The sequence below is a fragment of the Peromyscus maniculatus genome, chromosome X (genome assembly GCF_049852395.1).
Source record: "Peromyscus maniculatus bairdii isolate BWxNUB_F1_BW_parent chromosome X, HU_Pman_BW_mat_3.1, whole genome shotgun sequence".
Lineage (NCBI taxonomy): Eukaryota > Metazoa > Chordata > Mammalia > Rodentia > Cricetidae > Peromyscus > Peromyscus maniculatus.
The window spans coordinates 45,483,126-45,500,060 of NC_134875.1; the positions used below are offsets into that span (position 1 = coordinate 45,483,126).

The 16,935-nt window shown below is 40.2% G+C and overlaps 2 protein-coding genes across 2 annotated transcripts; both read right to left on the bottom strand.

The window, feature by feature from the left end:
- Window positions 1-1,595: 1,595 nt before the first annotated feature.
- On the bottom strand, window positions 1,596-3,687 carry LOC143270743 (uncharacterized). Its single transcript, XM_076561756.1, has 2 exons — window positions 2,452-3,687; window positions 1,596-1,833 (listed from the first exon to the last, which is right to left on the bottom strand). The coding sequence occupies exons 1-2, from the start codon at window positions 3,421-3,423 to the stop codon at window positions 1,801-1,803; spliced, it is 1,005 nt and encodes a 334-aa protein (XP_076417871.1). The 5' UTR covers window positions 3,424-3,687; the 3' UTR covers window positions 1,596-1,800.
- Window positions 3,688-14,263: 10,576 nt separating this feature from the next.
- Window positions 14,264-16,438, bottom strand: LOC143270715 (uncharacterized). The gene is made up of 2 exons (XM_076561700.1): window positions 15,056-16,438; window positions 14,264-14,441 (listed from the first exon to the last, which is right to left on the bottom strand). The coding sequence occupies exons 1-2, from the start codon at window positions 16,181-16,183 to the stop codon at window positions 14,415-14,417; spliced, it is 1,155 nt and encodes a 384-aa protein (XP_076417815.1). The 5' UTR covers window positions 16,184-16,438; the 3' UTR covers window positions 14,264-14,414.
- Between the last annotated feature and the right edge of the window lie 497 nt (window positions 16,439-16,935).

A 16,935-nucleotide genomic window follows, 5' to 3' on the forward strand; every position in this document is an offset into this window, starting at 1 on the left:
AACTTTTAAAAGGTCCTACTAATTTAGAAAGTTGACCACTAGAAAATGATATAGGTACACACATGAATAGTGCGACTGAATGTTGTAAGATGATATGTGTTCCCATAGAATATAACAGAAGGTATTAAGGCAAATGAGTGCTTATGAAGCTTAAAATACCTGTAGAACATAGCTTTACACCCTCAAAATCCTGTCCTTTCTCCTCTGATCCCTAATCTAGTCACATTCAACTACACTTGTTTCCTTAAGCAGATTCCAGTTGTTGATTTTTTTTTAATTTATACTTCCTATTACTGTTTTTTTCTTCAAGATACACTGTTAATGTAAACAAAGGTGCAGTGAGAACTTGAAGTATACACTCTTGAGCTAACCTAAATGATGAACAATGATGCCATTGAAGTCCAGCATGTAATTCTATCCAATTAAATACTTCCTTTTTCTTAAAAATATACCTAGTAAGCTCTCTGTGCTACATAAGCGTGCATCACACATATTCACTTTACTATATGTCTATACATACTTATAGTTATTGCTTTGCATATTTACTCTTTATATGCACATCATAATGTATCCAGAAGTTAGCTTTTTCCTTTAATAATTTTTCTCTACTACACTATCCAATATTTGCCTTTTCAGGTTTTCTCTGTGTCTTAGACCTTTCTGAATTATAGTATTTTCCTATACAAAACCTCATTCAGGATCTAGTATTTTTTATTTTATTAAATTTATTTTAAAGGGTCTCAATTCAATGACATAACCTTAGTCCAATCACAGGGAAGCATTACACTAAATCAGTAGTTCTCACGCTATGTTGATATGAAGGATAACCTAAAGGTCTTCAGAACCTGTGCCAGATCAATTCTGAGAATTTACTATCTAATACATTTTGAATGGAGCTAAGGAGTTGGCATTGCTCACCTGCAACTGTTGTTGTCCTATGTGTTCAAGTGCCCCAACTTGCTTGCAGACAAACTGGGTCACTTCTCAGTTTCTGTGAATAAATTTCTGCCTATTCTAGACCTCCATGTCTGTTTTCTTTTTTATAAGTGGGTTAAACATACTAATGAAATTTATTGACAGTGTAATAAGAAGACTGAAAACAGTTAAAAGTAATCTGCTTCAATGACTGCTAGGCTAAAACAAAAAGAAATAGACATCAATCTGTAGATGTAACCAACCGTCTTATTAAATCAGAAACACAGAACCATTGTAAAAGAGAAAGCTGAGAGGTCAGAGCTCAGAGCTAAAATATTAAACTTCCTCCTGCGGTGCTCCTAGCTCCCCGAAAGAAAGCCTATTTCCTGTGTGTATGTCTTTAAATAGTCTTTCTGTTCTGCCTTCTCATTGGTTGTAAACCCAAACACATGACTCCCTCGTCACTGCCTGTAAGTACAGCCCTCTAGGTCTTAAAGGCATATGTCTCCAATGCTGGCTATATCCCTGAACACACAGAGATGTATGAGAGTAAAGTCGTGGTCCACCACTGCCATGCTCTTTCTATGGCTCTAATAGCTCTGACCCCCAGAAACTTTATTTATTAACATACAATTAAAATCACATTTCAGTACAAATAGAATACCACCATATTAATCAACTTGTTTGTATTTTTGATAAAAGACTCTCCATTTATTCATTTCAAATAATTGTTAAGTGTAATTTAAAGGATGCATAAACAGTAGGGGAAGTTTTAAGTAAATATATTTGGATCAAGAATATTAGAATAGGATCACTGATGATAACTTTCCACATGATAAAGAATGTTAGATGATCTCAAATCCACAAAGAACTGATTAATTGATCCTATCTCCATCCATGGCTTCCATTGCCCTCAATCTGTAGGAGAAATAAGAGATAATTAACAATTGTAAAACACTGATATGAACCACTTTTTTAAATCTTAACAAAATAGTCTACCTTATATCTTTCTGTATTCTTAACAAAAAATTGAACATATTTTCTTCTTGAAACTCAAACCTTTGTGTATGGCCTGCAAGTGAGCTTCCAATGCCAACAGACACTGAATAATAAGCAACTTTGCTAATGCTTGGTGGCCTTGGTCCCTTTGTTGCAAAGATCAGCAGCTGATGGACTACAGCAGAAGTGTTAGTCAAGGACTCACTGTGCTAGAACATGTCCTGCTCAGGGTCATCTGAGCTGTGTAATATACCTTGGAATCCCGTTCCAGGTATTGTAAAAGACAGCCAGCCTAGAGGTAGCTCCTTCTATTAGGCACTCACTCTCCCAATTCTATGTTTCCTTTGGCAGGGTCTGGACCTCTTGGAGGGTCTTTCCCTCTCCTGAATAGGTGGGGCTCCAAGTACTGAACTTGTCATAGCTTGGGTGAAGCAGAATCTGGTCATACATAGCATGTATACAAAATTTAGGGGCATGATGTATTAGAAAAAAATGAAATATCTCTAGCAGGCCCTAAAGCCCCATAGGTAAACTCACAGCATGGAGGATGATCTTCTTCCCCTGATCCTCAACCTCATCTTCTCCTTTCTTCTCATATTCATAGTTGTCATCTTTACTGTCCTCCTCCTCCTCCTCCTCCTCCTCCTCATCCTCCTCCTCCTCCTCCTCCTCCTCCTCTTCTTCATTATTGCCGTCCTGGTCTTCTTCAGCTTCTTCCTGAACTACTTCGTTCTCCTCGTCGCTATTCCAGACATACAAGTCCTCTTCAATATCAGGCCAGGCTTCCTCGAGAACAGGCCAGATATCCTCGAGAACAGGCCAGATATCCTCGATAGCAGGCCAGATGTCCTCGATAGAATGCCAGGGTTCTTCCACATCAGGCCAGATGTCCTCCATAGCAGGCCAGATGTCCTTGATAGAATGACAGGGTTCCTCGACATCAGGCCAGATTTCCTCCATAGCAGGCCAGATGTCCTTGATAGAATACCAGGGTTCTTCAACATCAGGCCAGATGTCCTCCATAGCAGGCCAGATGTCCTTGATAGAATGCCTGGGTTCCTCGACATCAGGCCAGATGTCCTCGATTTCAGGCCAGAGGTCCTCTACAACAGGCCAGATATCCTTGATACAAGGCCAGACTTCCTCGGCATGAGGCCAGAAGTCGTCGACATCAGGCCAGGTTTCCTCGTCATCAGGCAAGATGTCCTTGACTTTATGCCAGATGTCCTCGACATCAGGCCAGATGTCCTTGATATCAGGCCAGACCTCTTCCACAGGAGTGCAGATCTCCTCAGTATCGGGCCATATCTCCTCCTGCCCCGGCTCTTCCCCGAGAATGGCTCTCGAGACTGCCTGTGAACCCAGACATCCTGTGGTTCCATCGATGTCATCACCAGCCTCACGGATTGTCAGCACATTCAAGACACTTTGTCCAGCGTCGTGATCCATCCTACCACCTTCTTGCTCTTGGTCAGGAAATCCAAGGTCCCGCTCTGCGACAGCAGACATGGTATGAATTTCCTGCCAATTTCCTGCCAATGAAGATCTTACTGAAGCTTCGAGCTTTGAAGGTGTTGGTGGGGATGAGGCGTTGTTAAGGTGACTATCACGAAGTAGAGAGAGGCTGTTGGCCTCAAGGACCTCCTTGGAGGTAGTGAGAGCAGTAGGAAAGTTTTCCACTAGTCAGCAGATGGAGTTGGTACTTGTAGAGTACCTATAAAAGAAGGGCTAGACAGCACCAGGGAGGAGCCTTCTGCTGAGGCAAGCCCCAAGAAGGCTGAGAATCAGGTATAAGGGGGCGGAGCATTGAGGAGTAATAATGGCCCTTCTCACACGTCACCACAGCTGTAAGCTCATTGGCTGAGACATAGTGATTGACGTGTATTGTGTCCAATGAGCCATAAAGGTCCTTAAATTCTGGGGACTGCTCAGAATCACACCTTTTTCTCTGAGGCCTTACTGTCTTGGGATACCTTTTAAGACGATAGGAACCCTGTCTTCTAAATATCACATTGTCAGTAAAATGATAGTGTATCAATATGAATGAGCTTGCCTGCACTGACTTCTATTTGACATGGGTTATGCCAATATAGACAGAGTTATAAAACAGGTATAGAGGGGCAGAAGAGATGGATGGCTCAGAAGAGCACTTACTGCTCTTCTAGAGGATCGAGTTTGGATTCCCAATGCCGACATGGTGGTTAGCAACATTTCTAACTCCAGTTCCAGGGCATCTGGTGTCTTCAGGTGTCCTTGGACATTGTACACACATGATGTACAACCATACACGCAAGAAATAGCACCTATGCTCATATAAAATGAAGATCTAAAAAACTTTAATACCCAATGGTTGTATAGTTCAGGTTTCAGCAGTGGTAAAATAAAAGAGACAGAAAAAGGCCTACAGTAAAAATTTGCAATGGTTACAGTCAGACCAAAGGGTTGAAAGTGAAAAACAATTTAACAGGACCGGGAAAGTGTTTAATTCTAACTGCCAAAATCACATTAATAAAACCATAAATGCATTTAAAAAAAAAGAGGAAAAGCATGTTAAATGCAAAGGATATCTACCTAGGATTACCTAACAAAACGAAGAATTTCTACTTCATTATTCTCTTTTAGTTATCCTTTCCTATAATTAATCTGCAACTATCCCATTGATCTCAAATCAATGGTTCTCAACCTTCTTAATTCTGTAGGCCTTTAATATAGTTTCTCAAATTGTGGCCATCTCCCCATTCACAAAAATATTTTTGTTGCCGCTGTGTAACAGTAATTTGTGTTGCTCTTATGAACCTCAATATGAATATCTGTGTTTTCTGATGATCTTAGGTGACCCCCGTGAAAGGGTCATTCAACCAAAGTGGTCATGACCCACAGGTTGAGAACCACAGCCTTAAGTGCTCATACTCCTTACTCTGCTGTATGACCTAATTTTTATTTCTGTAGGGTTTGAGCAACATTGACCAGGAAACACAATGACAAAAGAGATAACTACTGTATTAGGCAAAACAGTGAACTGCTTGGTCTTCTTGTGCCAATCACTCAAGTCATATTCATTGCAATGACTATGCATGAGGGTTAATAGACACTCCCATGAAATTCTTGATATTTACTCAATATCCTCTTTGTACGAATTTCTCTTTCTTTTTCCCTTGTTAATGGGTGGTGTCATAACTTCCTAATTATCATTATCACTAGAAACTAAGGGCTAAAAACTCTCTGAAATCTCTTGGTTTCTTCTCCTTTCTGATTGTGTGGCAGGAACTCTAATTGTGCATTTCCATAAGGTCCTTTTGTCCCTTCAGTAGAGTAACCCTTTCCTTTGCCTACTGTTCCACTTCCACGAAGGCACCAAAATAGCCAGATTGTAGCTGGAATTTCCAATTCAAAGTTTGTGCCTTAAAAGACTTCCCCATAGGAATGAGAAAGATTCTAAAATGTCATAGATGGCAACACTGTGTGAGCATAGTCAGTTTGGTCCACTCCTCTCCACCCCCACCCCCACATAGATTGTTGCTACACACTGGATTTTGAAGATACAGCACCAAATATCAGTTTCAGGTTTGGGAGAGGAGTACAGAGCCACAGCTATACAGTGTTAAACATAGACTGCTGTTTTAGTTATCTTGTTCCATTTGATGAATGGAATCAAGTCAAATGTGATAGAGTCACTAACAACCACAAACATACCTTATTCAACTTGGATGTCCTCTAAGACCAGACTACTTTCCATTAAAACTGGGAAAAGGAATTAATATGGAGTCACTGACCTCCTTGTGCAGTGGGTCTCAACTTTCCCAATGCTATGATCCTTTAATACAATGCCTCATGTATTGGTGCCCTCCCCCCTCCAACCATCAAATTATTTCTGTTCCTACTTCATAAGTATAAGTTAACCTTGTATCCGATCCTAAGCCCATCAGAAATAGGTGTTTTCTGATGGTCACAACCCACAGGTTGAGAACCACTGTTCTACTGCTTATGCCATAATATCCATAGTGAAGAAAGTAAATGGGGGTTCATGCACATTGTCTCTAGGGTGAAAAACAGTGAACCTAGGGAATAGTAATCACATTGCTGTATAGACACAAAAGTCACTGTATCATCCTGAAGAATACAGTTTTCTTAGTGGTTCAAGAAAGGCTTCAAGCTCTGATGTTATCAACAATGAAAATAAATGATGTTTATTGCAGACGCCATTTCAATTGACAATGTAAAGCCTGTCTGTGTCCAACTCCACAACATATGCAAGTATATAACACAATGCCAGGGTACTTTAACTTGAAATTATTTATGACATTTGGTTGGGTCAGTTCTACACTGGTTTGGTAATCTCCATAGGCACTGTTTCTATGTAGATCTAGAACATACCACCAGCATGACCTACTCCAAGGCTATTCAGGCATCAGGAGATGCATATGAATTCCCTTAGAGAGCAGATAAAAATGACAAAATCAGTAACATGACAAATATTTGCTTTTGCCCCAACACTGAATTATACCATAGGGTGATTAACCATGCTGGGGTACTGGAGTCCAGAAACCAAAAACATTGATTTCTCATCATTTTCCAAACTTCCCGTGGTCTACAGGTTTCTCTCACAAGGGGTATGGGAGTGTGACTGTCAGCTTTGTATTCCTGTGATAAAATGCTCCAGATAAATATTTAATAAAGATTGAGGGTTGATTTTGACCTGTGGTTTCAGTCCATGGTTTTGGCCCAGTTGATTTGGGCCTGTGGTGACAGAGTAAATCGTGTTGAGGATATGTAATGGAGGAAACCAGGTTCACCTTAGTATGGCCAAGAACCAAAGTGGTAAATTGTAAGAGGTTTATGCCTAATGATTCAAATTGCTTACTATAGGCTACAACTGATAATGTTCTACAGAATTCCAGTAAAGTTCTATACCCTACCTATTTATTCTCCACCTCATTTACATAGTCTCTTTCAACTACTCTAATAACCATTTCTTCTCCTTTATCTACTGTGGGATTGTCTGTATGTCAAATTGCTCTGATTGGTCAATAAATAAAACACTGATTGGCCAGTGGCCAGGCAGGAAGTAGGTGGGACAAGGAGGGAGGAGAATTCAGAGAAGCGGAAGGCTGAGGCAGAGAAACACTGTCAGCTGCTGCCATGACCAGCAGCATGTAAAGACTCTGGTAAGCCACCAGCCACGTGGCAAGGTATAGATTTATAAAAATGGGTTAATTTAAGATAAAAGAACAGTTAGCAAGAAGCCTGCCATGGCCATACAGTTTATAAGTAATATAAGCGTCTGAGTGATTATTTTATAAGTGGATTGTGGGACTGCGGGGCTTGGGGAACCTGGAGAGAAGCCCTCCAGCAACATTTATCTCTCTATAGCCAAACATGTCTAGGTGTGTAATTGGCCATTGTAACTAGAGCACAATGTCTCTCATTGCTGCTTACATAGACCTCTATTGCCTTCCTAAGTTCTATCAACCAATCATTGTGATTGTGATATGTATTGAACTATAACCATCAACCAAACTTAAGTGAACTAATATAGGTTGGTATCACCACATACTAAACTGCCTTTTAAAGTTGATGACAGATCTTTCAGTTTTTGTATAAACAGTATAATATTTCTCTTTTAAAAACTCTAATAATCTGTGTTCTCTCTTTCTATTTCTCTCTCCCTCTTCTTTCTCTCTCTCTGTCTTTCACTGTCCTTCCCCTAATCTCTCTCATTGGTGTATTTATTCTACATCTTATTGATTTATAGATGATTTGTTTCAGTAATAGTTCTTTGGTTATATTGATTTTTTTGTTTTTAGATAATTGATTTTTAAAATTTATTTGCAAGTGTATGTGTGTGTGTGTATGATTGTGTGAATGTGTGTGTTTGTGTGTTTGTGTCTGCCAGTCCCTATGTGTGATCATGCATATATATCCCAGATATCAAGCAAGTTTTCTGAGACAGGGTCTCTTACTTGCCTACAATCCAGTGAATAGGCTAGACTGGCTGAGCAGTGAACTCTAGATTACAAGCACAAGCCATATATCCGGTATTTTTATGAGAGTTCTCAGGATCAAATTTAGAGTCTCAGCATTTGCAAGCAAATCCTTTTCAGACTGAGCTATGCCCAGGTTTATACTGTATTTTGTTCAATTATACTTTAGTTATTCTTGCTTCAATTTGAACTTTCTTTAAATTTTTTAGTATCTTAAATTGAAGGTTCAGTAATTATGCAGAATGCTATCTTTTAACATAGGCACTTGCAGTGATGATCATCAATTTAAACACCACTTAATATACAATTGCTACATTTGTGTTTATCATGTTTTGTTTTCATGTATATTAAAATGTTTACTAATTTCCCTTCTGACTCTTCTCCTTGACTCTTAATTATCTAAGTGTGTGTTATTTATTTGCAGATATCTATTAGAAAATTAATAAATAGAATAAATAAAGTCAAAAACAAAGCTTCAAAAAACAACTGAGTCAAAAATTGGGCTTTAGCTCTTAATAGTATTCTCAAAAGAATATACAATGTTAAGAATGCCCTAAAAAGTGTGCAACATCTTAGGAATCATGAAAATGTAAATTTAAAAATCTGTTTTTATTTTCTAACTCGAGTTAAAATGGCTCAAAATGATTGAAAATCAAATGACAACAATTGCTCCTGGGGCTGTGGGGGAAAGAGCAGCCCTTATTCTCTGGTAGTATGTATGTAAAATGATGCAGACATGATGGAAATCAGTGTGGATTTCTGAAAAGAGATTTAATGTATGGACAAGATCTACAGTTGTTGGGCATATATCCAAAAGAGACTATCTCCTGCAACAGAGATACTTGCTCATCTATGTTAATTGCTATTTTATTCACAATATCCAAGAAATGGAAACAGCCTAAATATCCAACAACTTATGAGTGGATATTGAAAATGTGGTACCAACATACAATGAAATTTTATTGATATGCAGATAAAAATGAAACTATGAAATTCCCAGGAAAATGTATGAAACTGGAAAAAAACATGGGTAAGCCAGGCCCAATAAGAACAAATGCTATATCTTGTCTCTCATATGTGGATCCTAGCAACAAAGATTCAGATTTGTGTATTTAACTTGGAGTACATGTAGAGACTATGAACCTATAAAGGGAGGCCATGGGACGGGATGAGAAAGAGATTAAAACAGGGGGTGATAGAGTACAGTCCATATGAAGGGAGAAAAGAGAATAATGAGGAAAGTTTAAGTTGGGAGAGGATGGATGGAAGTCTAGGGTACATGGTGGCATATCAGGAGGGAGAGCTATCACCAAGAATGCTTGAAAAGGACACATAGAAACCTATTATTTTAAAAGCTTCCTAAAAAATGTATGCTCAAAGGAGTTTAAATTGAAGTTGCCCTATGTAAGGGAATAATGCAGCTCTGAGAATCCATAGGGTATCAAACAAATAGCCTAGTGCCAAGTGTGAGAGAAACCCTACAAAGTGTGGTCATAGGCATCACAGAGACTCCTGGGTCAATTCAGGCTATTGTCATTGCTTCTCGTCATCCATCAGAACTTAACAGTCAGCTCCTACGATTGAAGTCATCACACAATTTTGTTCATAGGACATAAAAGCAAATCAAAACAAACTCAAGTGATAGTGACCTGGAAGATTCCTACCAACTGTCTAGCTTTCATAGTGCTAGAAGGTACTATGCAGGCTAGTGGGGGGGGGAGTTATCAACAATCTTACTCAACTGTGAAGTCTGTGGGCCACCATAATTACTGACCTAACTAGATAAGTTCATTGGTGAAAAGTTCCAGGAATGTTATGGTTGTAAACCATGGCTTTGTAATTGGAATTAAAACCCATTTCATAGAGGGACTTATGCCTGGCCTAGTATCCATGGCTGGGGAGGTCATAGGAGCTAGGGGGAAATCTACTACTGCTACTACTTTTCTAAAATAGGCATAGTATCAAATCACCTTCTAAATACTTATCATTACACCCACATATCTGTGTAATTTTTACCATGCATCAGAGGAACTCCCTTTTGTGGTGGATGGAAAATAACTCAGAGACTCACAAGAGGACAAGGTTCAGAGTAGCAGTGACTATGGTGTGGTCATCCCTAAATAGGAGAATGATATCCCATTCTCTCCCCACCCAAGGCCCAGAGGATATTATGTACGAGGGGGCAGAAAGATTGTAAGAGCTAGAGTTTAGGAGGACTGCTGCAAAATAGTGTCTTCTATACATTACAAAGCCATTGCATTCATCAACCCACAGCAGCTGTGGTTGCCTTCCTAAGACATGCACAGAATTAAGACAGTGGACATTCCAGCAGGGATTGTGAAAGGCCTCATCAGTTCCCCACTTCTAGCTTAAGAACTATTGGCAGGTGATGACTTTTAGGGGAGGGGCAGTTGGTTTCTTTAGGGTGTGGCTTCTGATAGGTTTCCCAAGCTCCAGTAGATGTCCCCACAATCATGACTCTGCTGATCAAAAAATATAGAGGACATGAGGTTAGGAGAGGCATGTTGGGGATCCTGAGAGAAAGTGGACCTGAAGAGTGGAGTGTAGATATAATTGAAAGATATTGTATACATGTATGAAATTACCAACAGATAAACTTGAAAAAAATAGTTGATTGTCAGGTCTGAAGTTCTGTTCCCTAAGTAATCTCAGAAGAGGCCCAGAGATTTGTTTAACATGAATTGCTAAATGGACTTTTAATTTAAAAAAAAAACCAGACTCAGATATTGGGATGAAAGCTGAGAGATCAGAGGTATAGAACAAGCTAGCCACATCTTCTTACCACTAGGAAATCCTCAGCCCAATAGAGATCTATTTCCTGAATACTCATAACTATATACCCTTCTGTGCCCTGCCATCTTACTTTCTTTCTCCATCCAACTACATCACTTCATATTTCTGCAGCTCTATCACTTCTTCTCTGTCTGTAGAGACCTCCATACCTATGGTTAACTAGTTTTGGAATTAAAGTTGTGTGCCACCATGTCTGTCTCTGTTCCCAGTGTGGCCTTGAACTCACAGAGATCCAGATGAATCTCTGCCTTCCAAATGCTAGGATTAAAGGTATGTACTACCAGTAGCTGTCCTCTGTATTTAATATGGTCGCTGGCTTTATTCTCTGACATTCAGGCAAGCTTTATTTGTTAGAGCACAAATACAATATCACCACAGACTTGTGGCTATACTTCCTGTAGAGTGGAAAGAACGTCAATATAATTCACAGACAATTTGTAATGAAGTCTTAAGTTACATGAGCAGAAATTCCAAAAGAAACCAATTATAATCAAAGAAATCTCCACAGTGACATTATGTTAAATGCCTATTTGGACTCTCCACTCAATATGAATGTGACAAAGGGCTTACAATGAGTATCTATGCCCTGTGCCTGCCATAAATATGTCAAATTCCTGATAATAGGTACTATGTATATTATATTATCTTTATTTAGGTTCTAATGATTGTTTAGTTGAATGTACTTATGTATATAGTGTAGTATTTGGCCCAGGTATTTAAATATAATGTTTCATAATGATATCAAGGTAATTCACACTATCTTACCAATACTTTGGATTTCTGTGTTGGGATCCTTAAATCTTTTTTTCTTTAGTTTTTGTTTAAATATGTAAAAAGTTATTTTAGACTATAGCTATCTTTTTGTGCTATATAATACTATAATGAATTTCTTTCTCTGTTGTGTCTTAGTCCTTTTTAAATTTAATTTAATTTTATTTTACAATACAATTCAGTTCTACATATCAGCCACGGATTCCCTTGTTCTCCCCCTCCCTCCCGCTCCCCTTCCCTCTAGCATACCCCCCATTTCCACCTCCTCCAGGGCAAAACCTCCCCCAATGGCTGAGGTCAACCTCATAGACTCAGTCCAGGCAGATCCAGTCCCCTTCCTCCCAGGTCGAGCCAAGCTTCCCTGCATAATCCCCAGGCTTCCAACAGCCAACTCATGCACTGAGCACAGGACCCAGTTCCACTGCCTGGATGCCTCCCAAACAGATCAAACCAATCAACTGTCTCACCCATTCAGAGGGCCTGATCCAGTTGGGGGCCCCTCAGCCTTTGGTTCATAGTTCATGTGTTTCCATTCATTTGGCTATTTGTCCCTGTGATTTATCCAACCTTGGTCTCAACAATTCTTGCTCATATAAACGCTCCTATTTCTTGCTAATTGGACTCCCAGAGCTCCACCCGGGGCCTAGCCATGGATCTCTGCATCCAGATCCCTCAATCATTGGACAGGGTTTCTAGCACTACAATTAGGGTGTTTGGCCATCCCATCACCAGAGTAGGTCAGTTTGGGCTGTCTCTCAACCATTGCCAGCAGTCTATTGTGGGGGTATCTTTGTGGATTTCTGGGGACCTCTCTAGCACTTTGCTTCTTCCTATTCTCATGTGGTTTTCATTTACCATGGTCTCTTATTCCTCTTCTCCCTCTCTGTTCTTGATCCAGCTGGGATCTCCTGTTCCCCCAAGCTCTCTTTCCCTCAACCTTCGCCCTTCATTACCCCAGCTCATGTCCAGGCTGTTCACGTAGATCTCATCCATTTCTCCATCATTAGGTGATCTTCATGTCTTTCTTGGGGTCCTGTTTTTCCAGGTAGCCTCCATGGTGATATGAGTAGCAGTCGAGTCATTCTTGTTCCACATCTAGTATCCTCCTATGAGTTGAGTATATATAATGTTTGAGTTTCTGAGTCTGGGTTACCTCACGCAGGATGAATTTTTCTATCTTAGTCCTTCTTATCTCATCACTGATAATGTGTTTTAAAATGTCAATATCAGTGACACAAAATGGAATTCTGTGTGCATTAAGTAAGCTATGTTTTGTAAGACATGTTTACCAAGTATCTACCAAGTGGAAAAATACAATGGTGTATGCTTTAAGAAAGATGCACAAGTCCAACTTTTTTTTTTTTTTTTTTTTTTTTTTTTTTTTTTTTTGGTTTTTAGAGACAGGGTTTCTCTGTATAGCTTTGCGCCTTTCCTGGAGCTCACTTGGTAGCCCAGGCTGGCCTCGAACTCACAGAGATCCGCCTGCCTCTGCCTCCCGAGTGCTGGGATTAAAGGCGTGCGCCACCACCGCCCGGCTAAGTCCAACTTTTAAAAACTCCTAATATTTTAGAAAGTTGACCTAGAGTAGGATATAGGTACATATGTGAATAGTGCTACTTGTAAGATGTTGTAAGATGAGATGTGTTCCCACAGAATACAACAGGAGGTATTAAGACAAATGAGTACCTATGAAGCTGGAAATACACATATAACATAACTTTCTACCCTCAAAATAGTATCCTTTCTCCTCTGATCCCTAATCTAGTTACATCCAACTACACTTTTTTCCTTAAGCAGATTCCAGTTGTTGAACATGTTTTTTACATTTACCCTTCTTATTTTTCATTTTTCTTCAAGAAACACTGTTAATCTACACAAAGGTGTAGTGAGAACTTCATGTACATACCCTTGAGCTAGCTAACCTAAGTGATATAATATGATGCTGTTGAAGTCAACCATGTACTTCTATCCAATTAAATACTTCCCTTTTCTTAAAAATATATCTAGTAATCCTAAATAGGTACTTCCATTCCCATAGAACTTTCTCTGCATGCATCACGAATATTCACTTTCCTGTGTATGTATATACACTTGTAGTTATTGCTTTACATTTTTAAACATTATAATGTATCCAGAAATTAGCTTTTTCCTTTATATATTTTTTCTCCACTACACTATCCAATATTTTCCTTTTTAGGTCTTTCTCTGTGTCTTAGACCTTTCCGAATTGTAGTATTTCCATGTACCATCCCTAGATGTATCCAGCATCAGGTATTTATTGTTTTATTCAATTTATTTTAAAGGGCCTCAATTCAGTGATATAACCATTGTCCAATCACAGTGAAGCAATATTCTACATTAGCAGTTCTCATAATCTGTTGAAATGAAGGATAAACTAAAGGTCTTCAGAACGTGTGCCAGATCAATTTGAGAATTTACTATCAAATACATCTTGAATGGAGCTAAGGAGTTGACATTGCTCACCAATTCCCAGGTGCTGCTGCGACTGTTGTTGTCCTATGTGTTCAAGTACCCCAACTTGCTTGCAGACAAACTGGGTCACTTTCAGTTTCTGTGAATAAAGGTCAGACTATGCTAGACCTCCATGTCTGTTTTCTTTTTCATAAGTCAGTTAAAATGACTAATGGAATTTCTTGAGAGTGTAACTGGAGGACTGAAAATAGTTAAAAGTAATCTGCTTCAATGACTGGTAGGCTAATTCAAAAAGAAATGGACATTAATCAACTTGAGTTTGTAGTATTGATAAAAGACTCTTACATATATTCATTTCAAATTATATTTATTTTTAATTTAAAGAATATTTAAACAGTTTGAGAAGTTTAATTTGCATATATTTGGATGAAGAATATTAGATGAGGATCACTGAAACCTTTCCATGTGTCTCAAATCCACAAAGAACCGATTCATTGATGTTTATCCATGGCTTCCTTTGCCTTTATTCTGTAGGAAGAATAAGAGATAATTGACAATTGTAAAACATTGATATGAACCACTTTTTTCAATCTTAGGAAAATAGCATACCTTACATCTGTCTGTATTTTTAACCAAAAATTGAACATATTTTCTTCTTGAAACTCAAACCCTCGTGCATGGCCTGCAAGTGAATTTCCAATGCCAACAGACATTGAAGAATAAGAAACTTTGCTAATGCTTGGTGGCCTTGGAACCTTTGTTGCAAAGATCAGCAGCTGATAGACTATAGAAGTTTTATTCAAGGACTCACTGTACTAGAACATGTCCTGCTCAGGGTCCTCTGAGCTGTGTAATATATCTTGGAATCCCATTCCAGGTATTATAAAAGACAGACTGCCTAGAGTTAGCTCCTTCTATTAGACACTCACCCTCCCAATTCTATGTTTTCTTTGGCAGGGTCTGGACCTCTTGGAGGGTCTTTCCCTCTCCTGAATAGGTGGGGCTCCAATTACTGAACTTGTCATAGCTTGGGTGAAGCAGAATGTGGTCATTAATAGCATGCATACACAATTTAGGGGCATGATGTATTAGAAAAAATTAAATTTCTCTAGCGGGACCTAAAGCCCCATAGGTAAACTCACAGCATGCAGGATGATCTTCATCCCCTGATCCTCAACCTCATCTTCCCCTTTCTTCTCATATTCATAGTTGTCATCTTTATTCTCCTCCTCCTCCTCCTCCTCCTCCTCCTCCTCCTCCTCCTCATCCTCCTCCTCCTCCTCCTCCTCCTTCTCCTCCACCTCCAGCTCCTCCTCCTCCTTTTCCTCCTCCTTTTCTTCATATTTGCCGTCCTGGTCTTCTTCAGCTTCCTCCTGAACTACTTCTTTCTCCTGGTCACTATTCCAGACATACAAGTCCTCTTCAATATCAGGCCAGGCTTCCTCGAGAACAGGCCAGATTTCCTCGATAGCAGGCCAGATGTCCTCGATAGAATGCCAGGGTTCTTCCACATCAGGCCAGATGTCCACCATAGCAGGCCAGATGTCCTCGATAGAATACCAGGGTTCTTCCACATCAGGCCAGATGTCCACCATAGCAGGCCAGATGTCCTCGATAGAATACCAGGGTTCTTCCACATCAGGCCAGATGTCCACCATAGCAGGCCAGATGTCCTCGATAGAATACCAGGGTTCTTCCACATCAGGCCAGATGTCCTCCATAGCAGGCCAGATGTCCTCGATAGAATACCAGGGTTCTTCCACATCAGGCCAGATTTCCTCCATAGCAGGCCAGATGTCCTTGATAGAATGCCTGGGTTCCTCGACATCAGGCCAGATGTCCTCGATTTCAGGCCAGAGGTCCTCTACAACAGGCCAGATATCCTTGATACAAGGCCAGACTTCCTCGGCATGAGGCCAGATATCCTCAACATCAGGCCAGGTCTCCTCCTCATCAGGCCAGATGTCCTTGACTTTATGGCAGATGTCCTCGACATCAGGCCAGATGTCCTTGATATCAGGCCAGACTTCTTCCACAGGAGTGCAGATCTCCTCAGTATCGGGCCATATCTCCTCCTGCCCTGGCTCTTCCCCCAGAATGGCTCTCGAGACTGCCTGTGAACCCAGACATCCTGTGGTTCCATCGATGTCATCACCAGCCTCACGGATTGTCAGCACATTCAAGACACTTTGTCCAGCGTCGTGATCCATCCAACCACCTTCTTGCTCTTGGTCAGGAAATCCAAGGTCCTGCTCTGCAACAGCAGACATGGTATGAATTTCCTGTCAATTTCCTGCCAATGAAGATCTTACTGAAGCTTCGAGCTTTGAAGGTGTTGGTGGGGATGAGGCGTTGTTAAGGTGACTATCACGAAGTAGAGAGAGGCTTTTGGCCTCAAGGACCTCCTTGGAGGTAGTGAGAGCAGTAGGAAAGTTTTCCACTAGTCAGCAGATGGAGTTGGTACTTGTAGAGTACCTATAAAAGAAGGGCTAGACAGCACCAGGGAGGAGCCTTCTGCTGAGGCCAGCCCCAAGAAGGCTGAGAACCAGGTATAAGGGGGCGGAGCATTGAGGAGTAATAATGGCCCTTCTCACACGTCACCACAGCTGTAAGCTCATTGGCTGAGACATAGTGATTGATGTGTATTGTGTCCAATGAGCCATAAAGGTCCTTAAATTCTGGGGACTGCTCAGAATCACACCTTTTTCTCTGAGGCCTTATTGTCTTGGGATACCTTTTAAGACGATAGGAACCCTGTCTTCTAAATATCACATTGTCAGTAAAATGATAGTGTATCAATATGAATGAGCTTGCCTGCACTGACTTCTATTTGACATGGTTATGCCAATATAGACAGAGTTATAAAACAGGTATAGAGGGGCAGGAGAGTTGGATGGCTCAGGAGAGCACTTATTGCTCTGCCAGAGGATCGAATTTGGATTCCCAACGCTGACATGGTGGTTAGCAACATTTGTAACTCCAGTTCTAGGGCATCTGGTGCCTTCAGGTATCCTTGGACATT

What these genes read in the sequence shown, in the direction of transcription:
- LOC143270743 (XM_076561756.1), bottom strand. Translation starts at nt 3,423, where the DNA reads ATGTCTGCTGTCGCAGAGCGGGACCTTGGATTTCCTGACCAAGAGCAA. An exon ending in AGAAGATCATCCTCCATGCT is followed by an intron (nt 1,834 to 2,451) that starts GTGAGTTTACCT and finishes TTTCTCCTACAG; the next exon opens with ATTGAGGGCAATGGAAGCCA.
- LOC143270715 (XM_076561700.1), bottom strand. Translation starts at nt 16,183, where the DNA reads ATGTCTGCTGTTGCAGAGCAGGACCTTGGATTTCCTGACCAAGAGCAA. An exon ending in TGAAGATCATCCTGCATGCT is followed by an intron (nt 14,442 to 15,055) that starts GTGAGTTTACCT and finishes TTCTTCCTACAG; the next exon opens with AATAAAGGCAAAGGAAGCCA.